The sequence below is a fragment of the Seriola aureovittata genome, chromosome 5 (assembly GCF_021018895.1).
Source record: "Seriola aureovittata isolate HTS-2021-v1 ecotype China chromosome 5, ASM2101889v1, whole genome shotgun sequence".
Lineage (NCBI taxonomy): Eukaryota > Metazoa > Chordata > Actinopteri > Carangiformes > Carangidae > Seriola > Seriola aureovittata.
In genome coordinates this window covers 4,353,553-4,372,060 of record NC_079368.1, presented here as the reverse complement: position 1 = coordinate 4,372,060, position 18,508 = coordinate 4,353,553, and the positions used below count along the sequence as shown (strand labels likewise).

General features: G+C 39.6%; 1 protein-coding gene across 3 annotated transcripts in view; it reads right to left on the bottom strand.

Moving 5' to 3' along the window:
- Positions 1-13,134: 13,134 nt before the first annotated feature.
- The window catches only part of zmat4a (zinc finger, matrin-type 4a), a 140,523-nt gene continuing 135,149 nt past the window's right edge, over positions 13,135-18,508 (bottom strand). For all 3 annotated transcript variants that reach the window (XM_056377267.1, XM_056377266.1, XM_056377265.1), the window contains one exon: positions 13,135-17,668. In XM_056377267.1, coding sequence (XP_056233242.1) covers positions 17,641-17,668 — 28 coding nt within the window. In that variant the 3' untranslated portion in view covers positions 13,135-17,640. The remainder of the gene's footprint in view (positions 17,669-18,508) is intronic.

Below are 18,508 nucleotides of genomic sequence, written 5' to 3'. Positions count from 1 at the left end.
CTCTCTCTCTCTCTCTCTCTTTCTCTTTCACCCTCTCTGAGTCCTACACACACACACACACACACACACACACACACACACACATATATACTACCCTGTCATTTCATCCTTGGGATTTAGAAGTGACAGTTCCATTTACCCTATGGAGAATGTCAAGAGCTGGAGTTGGACAGTCTTCAACCACTTCCATCTGTTTTGATGAACAGACTGAAGTGATTAGTCTCCATGGGAATTGTCTGAGAAATAATTTTGATTTTAAATGATTCTTAATTGAATTAGCAGAGATGTCTCATATTTAAAGCCAAACAAGCTGCCAGACACAGTGCAAAACTGATTTATCCATATTCATACAGCACCACGTGACGCTGTCACAGCAAGGGCCAATCAATTTGCATTTTGTATTTTTCAATGTAAATTGTATTTGGCTATTTTGGTTACCTGAAACTCATTATTTCTTATTAACTATATTACATTTTCAACCTACTTTTGTCTTTTAAAGGCTCCTTTCTGTGAAGTATTTTTCCCTAAAAGCTTCTTTCATGCCAGGAGTTCTTGAATCAGAGTAGGTGTCACATGTTTTTTTCAGTGGCTATCTTGCGTGGGAACAGCTCTTCAGATATTCCCTTACTGTACAGTTATTCCATCAGGCCATCGCTCGTCAGTTTTTAGATGCAAATTGAAATTCCAGCAGCACAAACCCACATCTAACAGAGAGCCAAATGAGATGAAGACGACATGCAATAAAAATGCGACCCAGTATCTCTCTGGGAAAAATATAAAACACTTTGACCGAGGAATCTGGAGATTGCAGCAGCCACATAACTGTCATTAGAGGATTCCAGCAGTGCTGACCACCCAGCCGGCAGATCAATACGCTGGCTTCCTCTGGCCTGGAGAACATAATAGTGTCATCAGCACAGGCTGCAGTCAATGCTGGGGGAAGAACAGTGCTTACAAGCTCAGTGTAAAATTTAACCAGAGAGCGCCTGGATGCTGAGTTTTAGATTAGATTAACTTTATTTATCCCACAACTGGGAAATTCATTTGCCACAGCAGAAAAATAAACATGTATAGAATAAACATCTATGGAAATATACAACAAAAATATACCAAATATACACTAATAAATACAATATACACAATACACACGATATGTACATGAAAAAGTGCAAGTTTGTACATGGTCAGGAAGAGCAGGAGTTGTGGAGTCTGACAGCTGCTGGAATGAAGGACCTGCAGAACCTCTCCTTCTTACAGCGAGGATGTAAAAGTCTGCTGCTGAAGAAGCTACTCAGAGACCCTACAGTGTCATGCAGAGGGTGAGAGTTATTGTTCATGATGGATGTCAGCTTAGCTAACATCCTCCTGTCACCTACTTCCTCAATGGAGTCTAGGGGGCAGCCCAGGACAGAGCTCGCTTTCCGGATCAGTCTGTTGAGCCTCTGCCTATCCCTGTCAGTGCTGCCCCCTCTCCAGCAGACCACAGGAAGTAGATGGCTGAGGCCACCACAGAGTCGTAGAAGATCCTGAGGAGAGCCCCACACACACCAAAGGACCTCAGTCTCCTCAGCAGGTGAAGGCGACTCTGACCCTTCTTGTAGAGAGCGTTTTGTACTTGGTTTCTGAGAAACCCCAAATCAGCAGTTGGTGGCGTGACTGAGACATGGCATGTTTTGTTCATGCACTGGTTTTGGCCTATTTTGCTTCTGTAACATGTTTTCTTTCAGACTAGTGGAAAGAAAATATCACAAATACACATTCAGCCGTTTATTTTACTGCATTTTATCTATTTGTGTCCGTAACTTTCTCCGAAATTCATTAAAGGTTAGTCACCCAACCAGCATGCAGTAGCAGCATTGTTGTCTGCACCATGTCATCACAGTCTGCTGTGCAGTTCTCCTGCACAATGTTATCGGATCCAAATATGGTCATTTCCTTTGCATCATCAACCAATCGTTAAAGTACAAAGGTTGATTTACACCTGACTATGAAATCTCATTGGCTGGTATTGATTTCTGACAATGTGATTGGTATGGATACTCTGACACTTCCTTGCTTAGCTTTCTGTGCGACCTGTGTTACTGTGGTTGTGTTCAGTTTAAGGTCATACATACTGTGTTATTCAGTTGTCAGTTTTGATGTGTCCTAGATGTTCTATATTGTTCTTTCTTTGGACCTGATGAGATAGTGTGTCTGTAAAAAGCGGTGTCCAATAAAATATATAAAATTTTACTCCTAAAAATGATGACTATGAATTTTATATGAACATTCTTTTCTCATTTATGGAGCGATAAAGTAAAAACAATAAAAACCTTTAACTCTAAGATGTCCACAAAATGAAACAAGAATTCCATCAAGTGTTCAGATTTCTGTTTTATATAATACACCATGTGTATATTTAAACATATATAAAGTTAAAAAGATGGGAAAGCGTGTAGTTAGGATTCCACATCCTGATTTTGCATGAATGAATATTGGTATTTTGGCGCTAGCATCAGGTCTGCTGTTCAGTACCAACACAGGACGCTGTGTTTCCCTCATGTAGTGAGGAAAAAAGTTGAGGGAGCGGCAGTCAGGTTGGTGGAAGGCCATATAACACCACCTCACTTTGGATCATTCACAGATCTGTGAATTAATGTTTGCCTTTTCAACTGGAGCCACAAAACTGTAACCATGACAACAATTTAACTCTAACCAAACGGTGGGTGTCATGCACAGATGCTGTAGAAAGGATGAATTTAAAAGTCAACCTGGTTGAAAACTTGTGGCTATAACATAAACCTAAATGGTCATTACACTATCAAGGTCAGTTTTGGGTTTCTGTGTTCAGTAACATTGAGTATATATAGTATAGTAGTGTATAGTATAAGCATACTGTATATTATTATATTTCCTCAACAGATATACATGTTGAGGAAGCATTTGAAATGGAAATACAGAATGTGCACTTTGTAAGCACGGACTATGGTATGGTTTTAATAGACTTCAAAAAATGTGAAATTTCCTTTATCAAACTTCCCTGTGTTAATAAAGATAATATTCTTGTATTTTAGTGGGAACTTATTCCACTAAAGTGCAGATTTCAGGTCAGGTTAAATGGGAGTAGCGGATTTATTTATAAATGTGAATGTAGAGAAAGCCTCACATATCCATTAATACTATGAGCCAGTGATAATAACCTATTTACATATGTATTTTAAAGAAAGATCAGTTTACATTGATAGGATATCATATAAATTTTTATTATATATTTTCTTATTATATTCTTCCTACAATTATATTCAGGTTACATCATTCATTTTCACTAGACCTATACTTTCTTTTTCACTCTTTACCCCATAAACCAGTCGACCCAGGATCACAAAACACAGATAGGACTACATACAACTTCCTCTCATATAAACATCGTAACAGACACACATAATAATAATGATAATATAAAGGGTACGGTCTAGACCTGCTCTATTTGAAAAGTGCCTTGCGATAACTTCTGCTGTGATTTGGCGTTATATAAATAAAAATGGACTTGACTGACACATATTACAGACTCATATCATACACATCATTTTTATGTCTTTAGTTCTTGTTTTTGTTGTCATTTACATATCTAACCATTACGTTCTATGCGCCCTTCAGGTCACACCTGTTTTTGTTATGTTATGTTATGTCACCAACAAATTAATACATTTTTTTTTAAAATATATACATTATCTGCAAAATCTTGAAATATCTAAAGTAAGATATGTTGATATTTTACAGGATATAATGGCACTATATTCATCATGATACACTGATGTGGAGTGTGCCTGTTATCTCCACAGGCATGGTGGAGATGGGCATGCCTCTGTGTTGACCATGGGGAATAAGCTATGAGAAATAGTGACAAGTGTCAAGATGGGACAAACTTGTGCCAAATTGAGTGTAGTCAATGAATCTTTGATTAAGTTAGTAAGGCAGAAGTCTGCCCCTGCTAGTGTGACTACGAGTCTCCCTGATGAGCGCTTGCATGCAGATGAATGGCATGAAATCACAACACAGCTACCTAACACACACACACACACACACACACACACACACACACGCACACACAGCCTTCAAGCAAGAAGTGAGAAAAAGAGTGAAATGCTAATTAAAAATACATGGCTGGGCTTATGGGAGGGCCTGTAAAATTGCATATATTACTCTATACCCCTAAGTGCTGCTGGCAGTCGCGTGCTGCTGTACATGCAACATACAGCCCAGCGCTATGCAATTAAACTTGTTGAACATGCAGCCATTGCAAGAAGATTATATTTAACCAGAAGCATTGTCAACTCACTGGAAAAAAAAACAGTTACATGCGTTTCAGCCGAGATGACTGTGACAAATCGATTGTGATATACATGCCTTTGTCTGCTGTAATAAGAAAATGTGACAGTAATCTCACCAACAACCACTTGATGAATCTCTGAAGGACAGCTCTCAGGATTTGACGAAGCAGAAACAAATCATCCTCAGCTAAAGGTCAAATTCCTCCTTTTGGCTTCGTTCTGTTATTGCAACAATCTGAAGAGATTCAATGAAGCTTTCCAGTAATAATGTTTTCAAGCTCTGGGGGTTTGAGATTGAATGAGATTGGGAGGGAGACCATCCTGCTGCCCTTTAGGCCCATCAATTATGAATGGGCAACATTTGTTGCTGAATTAACGAGAGGCTTTTGGTGACTTGTGTCCAGGGTGCTGGAAATCAGCTTCTGTCACAATCTCAGACATTTGATACATCAAGGAAGATTACCTAGAATAATTGTACACATTTTACAACCTCAGAGCCGTGGACTGTTGTGACTTTTTCAGATAGGTGAGAATAGCTGAACCACCAACCCCCACCAGTCAAACCATCATTTTAGTGTGCCATTCAGCTGTTCACTACACCAACCAGACAAATAACACCTTTTCATGACAGTAGTTGTAACAAATCTCTCTTAAATTCAGGGCCTGTCATCCTGTCTCATGATTTTCTGCTGCCTGTCCTTCTTGTGCTGAAAGTCTCTCTCCTGCATCTTGCTGCTCTCTGCCTGGTCATCTCCACCTTTATGCACTCCTTCCTGGCTGAAGAAGTATTAGGATTATATAGGATTGTTATATATTCTATATAGGATTATATATTATATATATATGTACAAAAACTGCTGCTCTTCACTCTGCTTGAAAAGCCCCATCCTTTGTCAACAGGACACGGCCACAACACAAACGACTGACACAACAGCTAAGCTAGCTCCCAGAGACATTACTTTGCTGACGCCACAAGTTGGCAGTAAATTACATGCAGACAGGTAATATCAGATCCTTCATGTGACAGAACGCTGTTCTGAGACTTAGGGAGACATATCACTTCCACTTCGATGTCAAATCATTACTGTACCTAAGTGCAGCCTCAGATGCGCTATAACATGCTTTAAGGTGTCAGAATGGTGCCTTGTGGTGCCGGTATCCTGCATCACATGTGCTTGTTGCATGGTCGAATGGTGAAGGGGCTCAGGATGTCAGGGTATGTGTGGTGCTACTGGCTTTCCCTTGTGTGGGTGTTGTTATGCCACGCTAGCCACAGGAATGTTAGTCTAGCTTGTTTGACACAGACACATACACACACACATGCACACACATGCACATACAACCCACCTGCAACACTAAGCTGTCCTGACAGGTCCACACCCCGAGGACACCAGCATCTGGGCGATGCATGTTTGATGGGAGTACATAAAAAGCATACATATCCAACCGTCATATATTTTTCTCTTCTTCCGATCTCTGTTTATGTCTTTAATTGAAAATACACAATTAAGAAATGTAGATACATGAGGCTGATATTTGTTTTTGTTTTAAAAAGTTGGATGTCAGCCAATCAGTGTTTTGTTCATTTTCAGTACGGTGCATGTTGGAGTTTGCTCATTCATCAGAATGTCTTCATTAATGTGATTATCAAACTGTGTTTTCATTGGGAGCTTTAATGTTCCACCGGTCTGCTGTCTCTAAGGAAACACTGAACACTTTAATCTTCTGGAAGAAAATTGTCTAATTCATAGATACTGAGTACAAGCACAGAAGGGACTTCAAAATAAAAATGAATTTAATCATCACATTAAAGGAGAAAATAACTTTTGAGCCAGTTTTAGTTCCATGGCATGTGAGGGCACCGGTGGAGTGAGGATGATGTGTGGGCAGATATACCTTGACAAGCCTGAATTCCCTCCAGACTTAATCTCGGAGTCCAGCCATGCAAGAGCAAAGTGGATAAGACAGCCTGCTAATCTATTCTCCTCCCTGGATAGATTATCAGCAACATGTGACTCATTGACAATGGAGTGATTTCTTGTTTAATACACATTACTGCACATTTGCCATCATCTAAGAGAGGACCCCTTCACAATAAATCAGAATAAATGAACTCTGTAGAATTCATGATGCTGTTTGTCATTATCATGATGTAAATCAGAGAAAGTGAACAGTGGTTTAGCACTGCTGTGGTAGTGGCCACACACTCAGCCTATAAAGATGTACAGTGAATGGGGGGAACCCTGGTGGGATAGTGGTTTGATAGTGGTGGAGGAAGGATTCAGATCTTTTTACTATTTTACTTTAAAAAAAAAAAATAAAGTAAAAATACATTGCAAAACAAAGTCCTGGTCTGAAAAAGTACTCAGTGGAGAAACATGAGCCCAGCGGCTATATTTTATATCATTAGATTATTTTTACTTACATATTAATATGTAAGCAGCATTTTTTGTCAAAGTAGGTTGAGGTGGAATTAATTTTCTAATATTTTATAAAGCACAGCAACTAATAATTTTTCATTATGGATGAATCTCTTCTTAATTAATTTGTTGATTATTTGATTTGTAAAGATTCAGCAAATAGTGAGAAATGGCGCCTCAATTACCCAGAGAACAAAGTGACACCAGTCATTGTTGTGTCACGGCAAAAGTCCAAACTTCAAATAATTAAAAATACATTTAAACATTTTAAATGATAAAAAGCAAAAGCAGAATTTTAAAGCTGGGACCATGTTGTTGTTTTTACATGAAAAATTACTTTTACAATGAACTCATCAATTTATTTTCTGTCCATCAACAAAATGCTTTAATCAACTATTGTTTCAGATTTACTCATGCTGTTGGGTAGCAGTGGCTCAAAATGTCAAATAATTGTATTGGAATAAAAAGTGGAAGTATAAAGTAGAACGTACAAACACTTGTACTTGTACTAAAGTACAGGGTAAATGCATTTAGTTACATTCCACTACTGTGAAGCACCGACCATGACCATGGGATGTTTGTCATTCTCCATCTCTCTCTCTCCACATCTCATCTCTGTATTATCAGCTGTTTAAAGCTAAATTATAATAAAAACTATTAGTTTTAGCTGTAAAAATGCTGATGTAGACATCAAAGGTAGTTGATGTAAAAACACATTTCTCTCTAACAAAGAGTAGCTACCAGTGCAGCAGATACTTTAGGGGCACTTGCTGTGCCCCTAATGTCGGGGCATATCATTTATTCTGTAAATACTAGTTTTATTTTCCATGTCGACATTGTGGCTGCACAGAGCTGATAATATGTATAAAGGTCATATGAACATTATCATCAGAAGACGTGATTTCAACCACACTGTTCCAAAGATCATTCATAAATAATCCTTTAAATAACATAAAATAAATTCTATTTCTATTGCACCATGAGAGTTGGTCCTTATAACAGGATTCTGGTTGATGATATTCATACTGAAAGCAGCTGACTATGACATCCTCCAACTCAATGGAACTTCATATTAAACTGAACAGAAGTGTAAAATCAGTGTAATGCTCCTTTAAAGGCAAAGAAAAACACACAGAGACACTATTTCAGGCCCTTTGAGGCCACATATAAAAAGAAATAATTCTTAAAAGGAAAAGCCAGTTGCTGTAACTGGTAAAGATGCAGGTAATGGTGCCTCATAATTTACCATGACTCAAATGATATTTCTGTAATATACACTTTTTCTCATGTGCATCATCCTGGATAAGTGAAGGAAGTGATTTACTTTTCCTGACTAAGATTTATTTTCTTTGTATCAAAGCATTTATGTTTCCTTCTAAGTGTGCCTGAGCGGATGTAAATATGGCTCTACACACTTGTACAGTGGGTGTGGTGGCAGGAGCCGTGCAGCTTGCTCCCACTTTCCCTCCATGAATATCACACTGTATGTAAAATTTGCTCCGGTAATGAGAGCAGAGCTTGCAGTCGGCCTCGGGGAAGTTTAAGGAGGCTGTGTTTCAGCCTCAGGAAATTGTGAGGCAAAAAATATTTTATTAATGTGCCATTAAAAATTGATTCATGTTCATTACTTTCTCTGATAACTTTCATCCACTTTGTATGCAGAGAGAGAATTTCATCTTCTCCAGGCATTAGTGGTTTGCTGCCATAAGCGCTGAATATTCTTTATCCAGAGACGGCTGAATTAGGACCAGAGTTAAGAATCTGCCAATCAGGACTTAGAGCTATAATAGACTCATAATCATGACACAACTGTGTCAATGTGGAATTTAGTGAGGCTGCTGAAAATGTTTTAGGCTGAATTGAGCATTAGCTACTAATGTACGGTATGTTTGCAGAGATCCGTGTTACAGACCATAGCGCAGGTTAAAGATTAAGTTATTAACCTTGTTAACATCCATATGATGTTTTTTATATAAGACATGTATAATGAGTGAAAGAATCAGTCAATACCATAACTGAGTGTTTTTCCACCTTGAACTGCAGTGAAGCAATGACAATGAAAAACAGATTCAGACAGGGTTTCATACATCACAAACCTAAGGAACCAATCCTGTCAACTTGTGGGGACGGGGGGCGGGGCTAAACAAACCTGAAACCTTGTCAGTACAGAGAGAGAGAGTTTGCATTAGCACAAACACTAACACTGTGTCAGCCACTGCCAGTTACAAGCTAACTAACAACACAAACAAATAAAAGATGCTGACTACGATAACCGTTCTGATCCGTCTGCTAGTCTCTGATTCTGGTCTCAACAGACTCCTCATCTGAGTCTGGGTCTGACTGAGTCTCTCCATGTTTCGTCCTCTAACCATCTTGATACTCTCTCCTCTTCCACCTGTCCACCTGGAGCAAGCAGCGGTGGTGGGCGGGGCATAAAGCCTGATCCAGATTTCTCAGTGAGGAAGTAAGTGTAGATGTGCTTCTTTTTTTTACACTTTTTGGGAAAAGCACAGAAATCCCCTCACACATGCAATGTTAGCATAAAAAAAGCAGCATTAGCATGGGACTCTTGCTCTTTGATTGCTTACACTCTCATCTGGTTGTTATATTTGTAACGTTTGCATGTGAGAAAATCTTACTTCTTCCACAAAATACTGTAAACTACACACCAGATCTGACAATCAGTCAGTCGTCACTCTTAGACGCAGAGAGTGAGAGCTATCTGACGAGGCAATCTCGAAGATTTCAGTCCTGGTTGATTTGTTGACACCTGTAGTTACTGGTGGTAACAGCAAGTAAACGTATTCCTACAGGCGCAGCAAAACAAACTACTGTCATTTTAATAAAGATGTCAGACAATAATTGGCCTTTCTCCATCGTACTGTGAGCAACTGTGATCTGATTTTATGCTGCACATGGCACGAGTCTGTGAACAGTCGGGCTCAGTGAAAGGAGTTGGTTACCTTGCTGAGAAGTCGGGGGTGTGCTGCCTGTCGTCTGCAGCTCCTTGTCGAACAGCTGACTGTGGCTGATCCTTCTGGTTTCATTACTCCTGTTTTGTTTTGTACTCACATTTTCATGAATCATTGCAATAAGCTCTCGGCTCACTGACAAACACAGCTTTTCCTGTGCCTACTTCATAATAAAAGTCAGCAGGTGTTTTACCCGTCAGGTGCTTTTAGTGTGAAGCTGCAGCCGTAGGAAATGTTTTGCAACAGCAGCAACTAAATACAGCATTTTTTCTGTTAATGTCGACAGAAACACATTTCCTTACACTGTAAATATATATATATATATATATATATATATATATAGCAATATTTTCATCAGTGGGCCATAGGCTCAATTACCCATTTATTTAAATAAAAATCATCACCATTACCACTTTGAAACAGATGTTTCTTATAGTATAAAGCTGTCCTCCACATTATTAAACTCCATGTCGCTGACCAGATCACTGGAGCTAATAGCTATTTCTGCACTCTGAGATAACTGGGAGGTTTTCTTCTTGAGATAATGAATATTTTCCACCCACTGCTTTCGTGATTCATACGGTTTCAGGCACAAAAAAAAAACTCCATGTTGATTTCTTTATAAGCTTCTCAGTCATGCTGGTTTGTTTTCTAATTCTGCATGAATCTCAGCGATTAAATCACTCAGGCTATGCACCTCCTCACTTTACTTTTTTGTGATGTGATTTGGTGTGATTTATGGTGGCATGGAAAATTTATGTCATAAAACAATCTCTGAAAAACATTTTTTCGGTTATTAAAGTCAAAAGTTTAATGATAATTATTCATAGAACAATCATCCTTTTCATTTAGTCATGGCACAGTAAATACATACATAAAAAGAAAATACATCCAACAAAATTTGTTGTATTTCACTTTATTTCTTTTGTTCCTGAATAAAAAATGTTTTCATTCAAGCATTCTAAATCGCCCATACCAATCCCAACCTAAGATAACCTGAATAATGTCTCAGCACACTACACATACATAGCATATAGCATATACTGAAGATAGTATCTGTATGGAAAGCGTCTGCACATTTCCCCTTGGACTGTAAGCTCTGCCACTGGCACACTCTGCTTTAGCAAAGCTTCTTAAATCACTTCCTAATTCCATCGGTCATGGAAAAGGGCAATAACACACGTTTCTGTGCATTCTAGGAAGACATAGAAGACTCTCACTGGATTGGTTGGATATTGTCCCAGATCTCTGCAACCTTTTCTCACTTCTTTTCCTACATTTTTTTTCTCTCTCTCACGGCTCACACTGACTGGGAGCGCTCACACACATGGGGGAATGAGAGCTGGGGGAAAAGGAAGACGATCACATACTCGCCTTAGCCCCAGTCCTCAGAGCAACCCTCCTCCTCTTCTTTCAAAGGCAGGGACAGAATCCCATCAACCCCCACAGATTTCCCAGGCTCAGATGTTTTCCAGCCTGGGGGCTCTGATTCCTCTTCATTGCTCTTATCAGGCTCAGGTAAAACATTAGAGATGTTATGATCACACCTGTCCAGATCAAAAAGAGACCTACACATCAGGTTTCACAGAGATATTTCAGACTGGTCTGTGGTGTTAGGCCAGGCCTAATTTTGCTCATAGATCAGTCTGATGTTAGTCAGACCAATTCACAAAAATAAAGACTGACTCATTTTAAGCCAAAAACATTAGACACCTTACCTCCAGACTAATGGTAATGGTAATCAGTGACACCTGCGCTGAGTATCACTCAACAACAACAAAAAAACAGGAACATGTGGCTAATAATTTGTGGTTCTTTCCCTTCACTCCTCCTCACGCAGAAACCAGTTTGGGATCCTTTCCCATTCACATTCTATTCAAATTTTTAAGAGTGAACTAATGACTCCAGCTTCCTGATGGGCTGCTGTTGTCTGAAAAGCTTAATTAGAACAATCATGGGTCAGGACACATGAAGCCCGGCACTGCTGGAACATTTCACTGAAGCAGAAACATGCAGGATTTCACGGTGTGAGACACATCTGCTGTTTTATCTGAACATCACAGGTCAATCACACAGTCAGTCAAACAAACAACAAACCATACATCTGTGTTTAGGTAACTTTGGCTTTTATCATCACCTTTATCTGTTTTTAAGGTGTCGCTATTTCCTCAACACCTGTGAGAAATTCAGGCTCGTCAAACAGGCATGATAGAGACCGATAACGCCAGCTGCTAATTGCTGCACTGGAGCAATTGCTGGACCAGAGTGTTGTTAATGTAATTAGCTCTGCCTGTGAAAAGGGTCTGTTAGGCTGTTTCATTGCCATATACGCACTATTTGACTTCCAAAGTTGTCAGGTTGCAGTACTGTTCTCCCTACACAACTCACTGTCTTTGTAATCAGGAATCTTGGAACGGTTGTGGTTTCCACACTACATGCCTGATCGGCCACAGGAAGTCACAAACTACAAGATCTTTCACCAGGAGGAATCCAGACGGGTTCGAGGTATGAGCCATCCAAGTTATCAGTGCACTGATTTGGAGTAAAAAAGAACGATGAAGACAAAGAACAGAATATGGGTGAGAGAATGGATTGGGATACGTGGGCAACAGGGATTGGGTTTCCACTCACCTCACGTCTTGTGCTCTCATTGGCTGTAGCTGCACTAATTGCCAGTCGCAACCAGGTCAATTTCCCAGATTTGGACTTTGAGCGGTTCACAAATTTGCACGGAGGCCCTGAGAGCTCAACGCAGAAGAAAACACACGCATACACTTCTGCTGTGTTGTGACAATTGTGTTGTCAAATTGATGAAGATGTTCTGTGTTTGTCTATTTGTGTGTGTTTTGTTAAGTTGCAGTGCGTTGAGCTGTCAGGGCCACCGTAGATTTGCCTCTTATGGGGCTTTTGTCAGCGATCTCCAAAAACTGTCAGCGAGTGGAAAATCAGAGCTACAATAGGGATGTAGTGTAAACTACATTTCTTCTTCCCCAGTTCCTTAAGTGTTTACCAAAAATAATGCCAATCACTCAGAATGATCGTTTGTGGATCAGATACCATTAGCTGCAGAAACAGAAACAGGTTTGCTTGACTCCCTGAAGAGAAAACACTAGAGGATGGGAGAGGACACAAAGTTATTTGTTTATAATTTGACATTAAACTGTATGAAATTATGTTTCATACTTGTAGTATTTTCAAGTCAATGAGGGTTAAGCAATTGCCCTCATGGACTAAATAACTAAGACACTACAGATTAAAAGTTTCAAAACATATTAAAAGAACAGATTAAAAGCATTGTGCTGCCTTCATGGTGGTATGTGTCGTGATTTTAAATCGCTTCCTGCCTTTTGCCATCGTACACTAACAGTATAATTATAGTAAACAACAAGATGATGAAGCAACATAATAAAAGCACCACAATACAAAGCAGACTTTGTGTAGTTGCAAGTGTCTTTAATTCTTTTCTCAGACACAATAGAGCACATAACCCAGAGCACAAAGGGACTAGAGGGTGTATGAGAGGTGGACATCCTGTGATGACGGAGAAACGACTGATCCAAAGCAAAGCGTCTGGACAGACATGTTTTCACTCAGGCTGAGCAAAGCAATTCAGTGGAGTTTTTTTTTTTTTTTTTTCTTTCTTTTGACTTGCAATAACAAATCATACGTGCATGTCTTAATTGCAATATCAAAAAACACATTTCTATAAATTATTGTTAATGTTGTCGGTGGTGGTGTCTCTCACATCAGCTGGCGGCTCTGACATCAACCAGCAGCAGTTTGTTTTCAGTCCGTGATGAAGTCCGTCTATTGATGGTTTTTTTTTTTTCTCTGTCTCTACAGTACAAATCTCCAGCTCTATGTTCACGTGATTTCATTTGTCAATAAACGTAGAGGTCTCTGCAAAAAGAAAACGCTTCAACGACGTGAGTCAAAGCTACATTTGGAATAAACACAGTTCTGTAATTGACACAGCACTGAAAATGACAGTAAAAGAACTCACTTATACTGTAAACAGATAGCAATTACAAATTTATCTGATCCACAACAGTAATATATTATGAATTTATAATTTTCCTCAAGTTCTCATTTATACAACACTGACATCTTTAATTTCTTAATGTGACACATAAGAAAGAAGAATGCTACATAAGCTTTGAATAAGATATCTATATAGATCTATATACACAACTGGTTTTAGAGCGCCTCCATGTTTCCAGCATGTTATTTAAATTTACACGATTCAATATCTCAGTGTTTCTGAAATTAAGACATAGAACAAATAAACAACTGGAGATTTTAAAAGCAAGGAATCATGGAATTTTTGAACTAAATAAAATCTAATATTTTGTTTCATCCAGCAGCAGAACTCTCGCATGGCTTCTTTCTACAATGGAAAAGTTTGGAAAGTTCATCCCAACACTGTTGCTGAAGTTCCATGAATGTGTTGCACTTTCACCTTCTGTCCAGTTCGTCCTAAACCAGCTCCATGGGGTTTAATTCTGGAGTCTGTGCTGCTCCTCCATCATGTGAAGCCTCTCTCTGGTTCTGTTCCTCTAAAGCTTTGGCTCATTATCTTGCTGTGGCAGTGGTTCTCAAAGTGTGGTCCGGGGACCCCAACAGGTTCCCAGCAAAAAGGGGAATAATTTATTTTCACTACAATTACCATCAATGACAGAATATATGACTATTTTGGTCATGGGCTCTAAACACTTTCTGTGATAGAACATCTGAAAGCAAAGATCTTATCAGGGTCCTTGGTCTAATTTGTGTCAGTTTAGGTTCTTTGATGTGAAGAAGTTTGAGAGGCGCTGTGCTGTAGGATGAACACCTGACCGACCTTTGTGCCTTTTTCTCACCATTCTGACTACAATAAAAAGTACTACTTCCTGCTGTACCGTCCTAATATTACATCAGAGGGTGTAGTAACAGTTTGTTCTAACACTGCCTTTGCACAGACACAAAGTTTGTACGTCAACAACAAAGGTTGGGACACATGTAGGAATTGTTTGCATCAACTTTCAAGGCTTCATTTACTTCTGTTGCTGCAAGAATGATGTAAGTGAACCATTTAAAGTTATTCACTGGACTTGAACAATTTCAATTTTGATACAAACTGGAAAAATGGAGGTGTTCTAAATCTTTTGACCAGTAGTGTATATTAAGCTGAATTACCCTTTAAAACACTCCACAATATCAATATTCTTTTCGTGAAACCATGACAGTTATGGATCAGTCTGTTATGTACCAACACATTCGACAAGGCTCTATAGTGGAATGGATCCAGTACATGTGAATGTTTCTCAACAGCAGTGTTAAATTTCTCTAAAGCAACCAGTTACACCTCCCTGAGATGAAGACCATACTGAAATGAAAGCATCTTAACCAGAGGAAATATTTCTAAGCTTATAACACTGATCATGTACAGTGCTCTGTTTATGCTGCTGAAAAGAACATTTGTATTTTCATTTTGTGAAATAAATCATGTCTTTTAACATCTGTTTAAACCAGGAGGAATTAAATTGTTTATTTTTTATTTTGGTTTAATTCAGCTGGCATTTGGTAGCATTTCTGTCTGTTATGATAAATATGTCCTCACCAAACTGCTGAGATCTGGGAGCATGGAGCAAACGCTACTACAAATTGGGACAAGAAACATGATCTGTGACAGTCAGACAGGTTATAAATAAGACGATGGTTTAACAAGATTATTTCAACAAGAAGTCAGTCAGTAAACTGTGATGCATAATTACGATGGAGAGTTTGGTTTGGACAGAATCTCAAGGTGCAGCTGTGGTGGGAACAGTGTGTGGTAGAGTTAACCAATAGATTATGGTTGAAACCATGTCTGAAGGCAGAAGTGTTTACAGCTGTTCCAACCAATCCCATTTGAAACAGGGTGACAACTTTGATCCTTGCTTACTCTCTCAACTCCACCCATCTGGCTAATTGCTGTGTGAAGTGGGCCTGATTGTCGGATTGTCAGTTTCAAGTTACAGATATCGTCAGGGACAGATTCACCAATGGAGGCTTTGTAAAGTTGTGAGGGGGAAGGGGTTTCTAACACTGTTCCGACCACCTGACTCAAAGAATACTGATGCCTTACAACTGCAGCTCTACTTTATGCAGATGATGTAGTTCTGTTGGCAACATCCCACAGCAACCTCCACCGCACACTGTGTTGGTCTGTAGCAAATGCGAAACATCAGGGATGTGGGTAAGCACCTCAGTCCGAGGCCTTGAATGTTCCTTTTGGGTGGTAAAGAGGGAGATGAGCCTGAAGACAAAGCTCTCAATTTAACAGCCGATCTACACCCTAAACCTTACATACGGTCACAATCTTTAGGTAATTGCAGAAAGAATGGATGTAAGTCGGATATCTGTAGATGGTTACATGGTCTTTTATATGGTGTTCTTTTATCACGACAGGAGCTTGCTCAGGTCCACACAAAATGTTGCTGAATTTTGGACGATGCACAGATGGAAACCTCTGCAAGCATTTGAAATCTATGGTTACACATGACATCCTTATTTGCATAGATTTGCAAAGTGGATAATGTGTATTTTCCCAGAAGCATCATTTAGAAGCTTTAGACAGGATGAGCATCTCAAGACATTTGGAAGGAGCTTGGAGTGGAACCCCCGAAATGATTCCAACTGGGTGGAGATCAAGAACCTGGGCCAGACCCAGAATCCACTGAAGGGAGGACATGGCCCACCTGGCATGGGAAGGGCTCAGGATTCCCCATGAAAACCTGGAGGACTGGGGGATATTTAGGACACTTCACTTGTCCTGCTGCTACAGAAACCTGACCCATATTAGGACGGGTGCATGGATGGAGTTTGAGTAATAATAAATCGTTCACCTTATTTTTCTCTTCAAATAAACTTGGAGGTTTGTTTACAACCTGTTTGATCACCTGACCTTGTGTGTTTCTTGTCTAATTGGATGTCTTTTAGTCATACTACTGTGCTCCCAGAGCTCCAAGTCGTTTGGTTATTACCAGTAGGAGTGATGGACAAAACAAGCAGAATAAAAGCTGAGTTGTAATAAGTCAGAAGTATCACTTTAGAAACTATTTTCTGGGCCTGCGTAGATGCTGATGTCTCTTTTTAATTCTGCTGGTCTCTTTAAGCACTACCAGAGCCATTTACTGTTCAGTACAGCCAATAGAGGATAACACCATTACATCATACAGTAAGAGGCCAACCAGTGTCATTATTGCCATCAACCCCTTTCAGCAGGAAGAGGATTTAGCTCCACTGCAAGTATGTATGCAATAAAAGCATTATAGTCAAGTTACACTGTGTGTACCATACAGAATCTGAGGGCTAAGAGAATCATGTTCTCATAGTCAAAGCCCACAAATAAATAACATATGTCTTTTTCTTTTAAATTCAAATAAATATGTTCTGTTTCATTTGTAGTATGATAAAACAAAAACAATTAAAAACAACCCTCATATTCTCTAATTAGAATTCCACTTACAGTACTTAGCATCCTGTGGAGAATAGAGTATAATTTAGTCCATGCATTTTTAGAACGGCCGCTGTGTGTCAGATCCACTTTCATGCTCTCTGACTGTCAGTGGATCAAAAACACAGGACACAGCTGGAGTGGAATGTCAAAGGTCGATGATTTAAGAGTGGCCAGCAATGCGGAGAAACTGTTTAGACTGTACTCTATACTGACAGGTGAGATTTGATGCAGTGCTAGAGTGTTACAAAAGAAATCTCCTTATTTTCCTCCTTGTCAGGGCGGCCGAAACAGACAGAGAGAAAGACAGAAGAAAGAGAGAGAGAGAGAGAGAGAGAGAGAGAGAGATTGAAATGATGTGGAGCAGAGCAGAAGCAGGGCAGAGGCAGAAAAAGCAGGGCAAGCTGACCACAGCTTGTCTGACATCAATCCAGTAGTTGTTTGTTATCTCCGTCCCACGCTCACTGGACACATATCTGGTTCTTCAGACTGTTGAGAAACACAGGAGAGAGAGAAGATGGTCAGGCTTATCAGCGATACACAGCAATTCAGAGTTAAAGTAACACGCGGTAATTTATTTACGCAAAAATTCTCATCCCATAAACCGTTTGCCGATTGATGCATGATACAAATAACTTCAGTTCATACTGGGTTGTTTTCAGGTGACCATAACCCAGTATGAACTTTGTCATGTTATGTGCAGTTTGGTATTAACTATCATCACCAAGCCAAGAGGCTGAATGAACAACCTGAAATTTACCAACCTCTCATTTCAGAGTTTTGAGTGACCAGTGATGATCAGTCACAGAGCACAGCTTAACTCAGTGAAAACACCTGCCAGGTGAGATCGTTGTTTTACTTTCACTTATTATGAGAGAAGTGTCATGATCTGGAAACCAGGGACTGACTTTGATGCAGGATTTATTAAGAGCCACGACAGTGTGCGCGCGCGCGTGTGTGTGTGTGTGTGTAATGGCAGGAACCACCACAGTGGGGGCTTTGAGGACTTTGACAGGTGTTATACAGTATATCTGTCTGTCTGTGAAGAGATTTTATCACCAAACTCGCGTCACAACTGTGCAAGATACAGTCACAAAACTTTACCGGTGTGTAGTTGACATCAAAATAAAGGTGTGATCTGATCCATGAGTACTGAGTATTCATGTCATAATGTGGTAAAGACTACTCTGAGTACTAAAGGGTCAGAATGTCAACATTTTGACGGGTGATCCCACCTAAAACAGATGATGTGGCTGATCTGATGATCAGTGTTTATTGCCCCACTGGATCACTACAGATGTTCCAGTCATGTTGAACCTGAATTTTCCT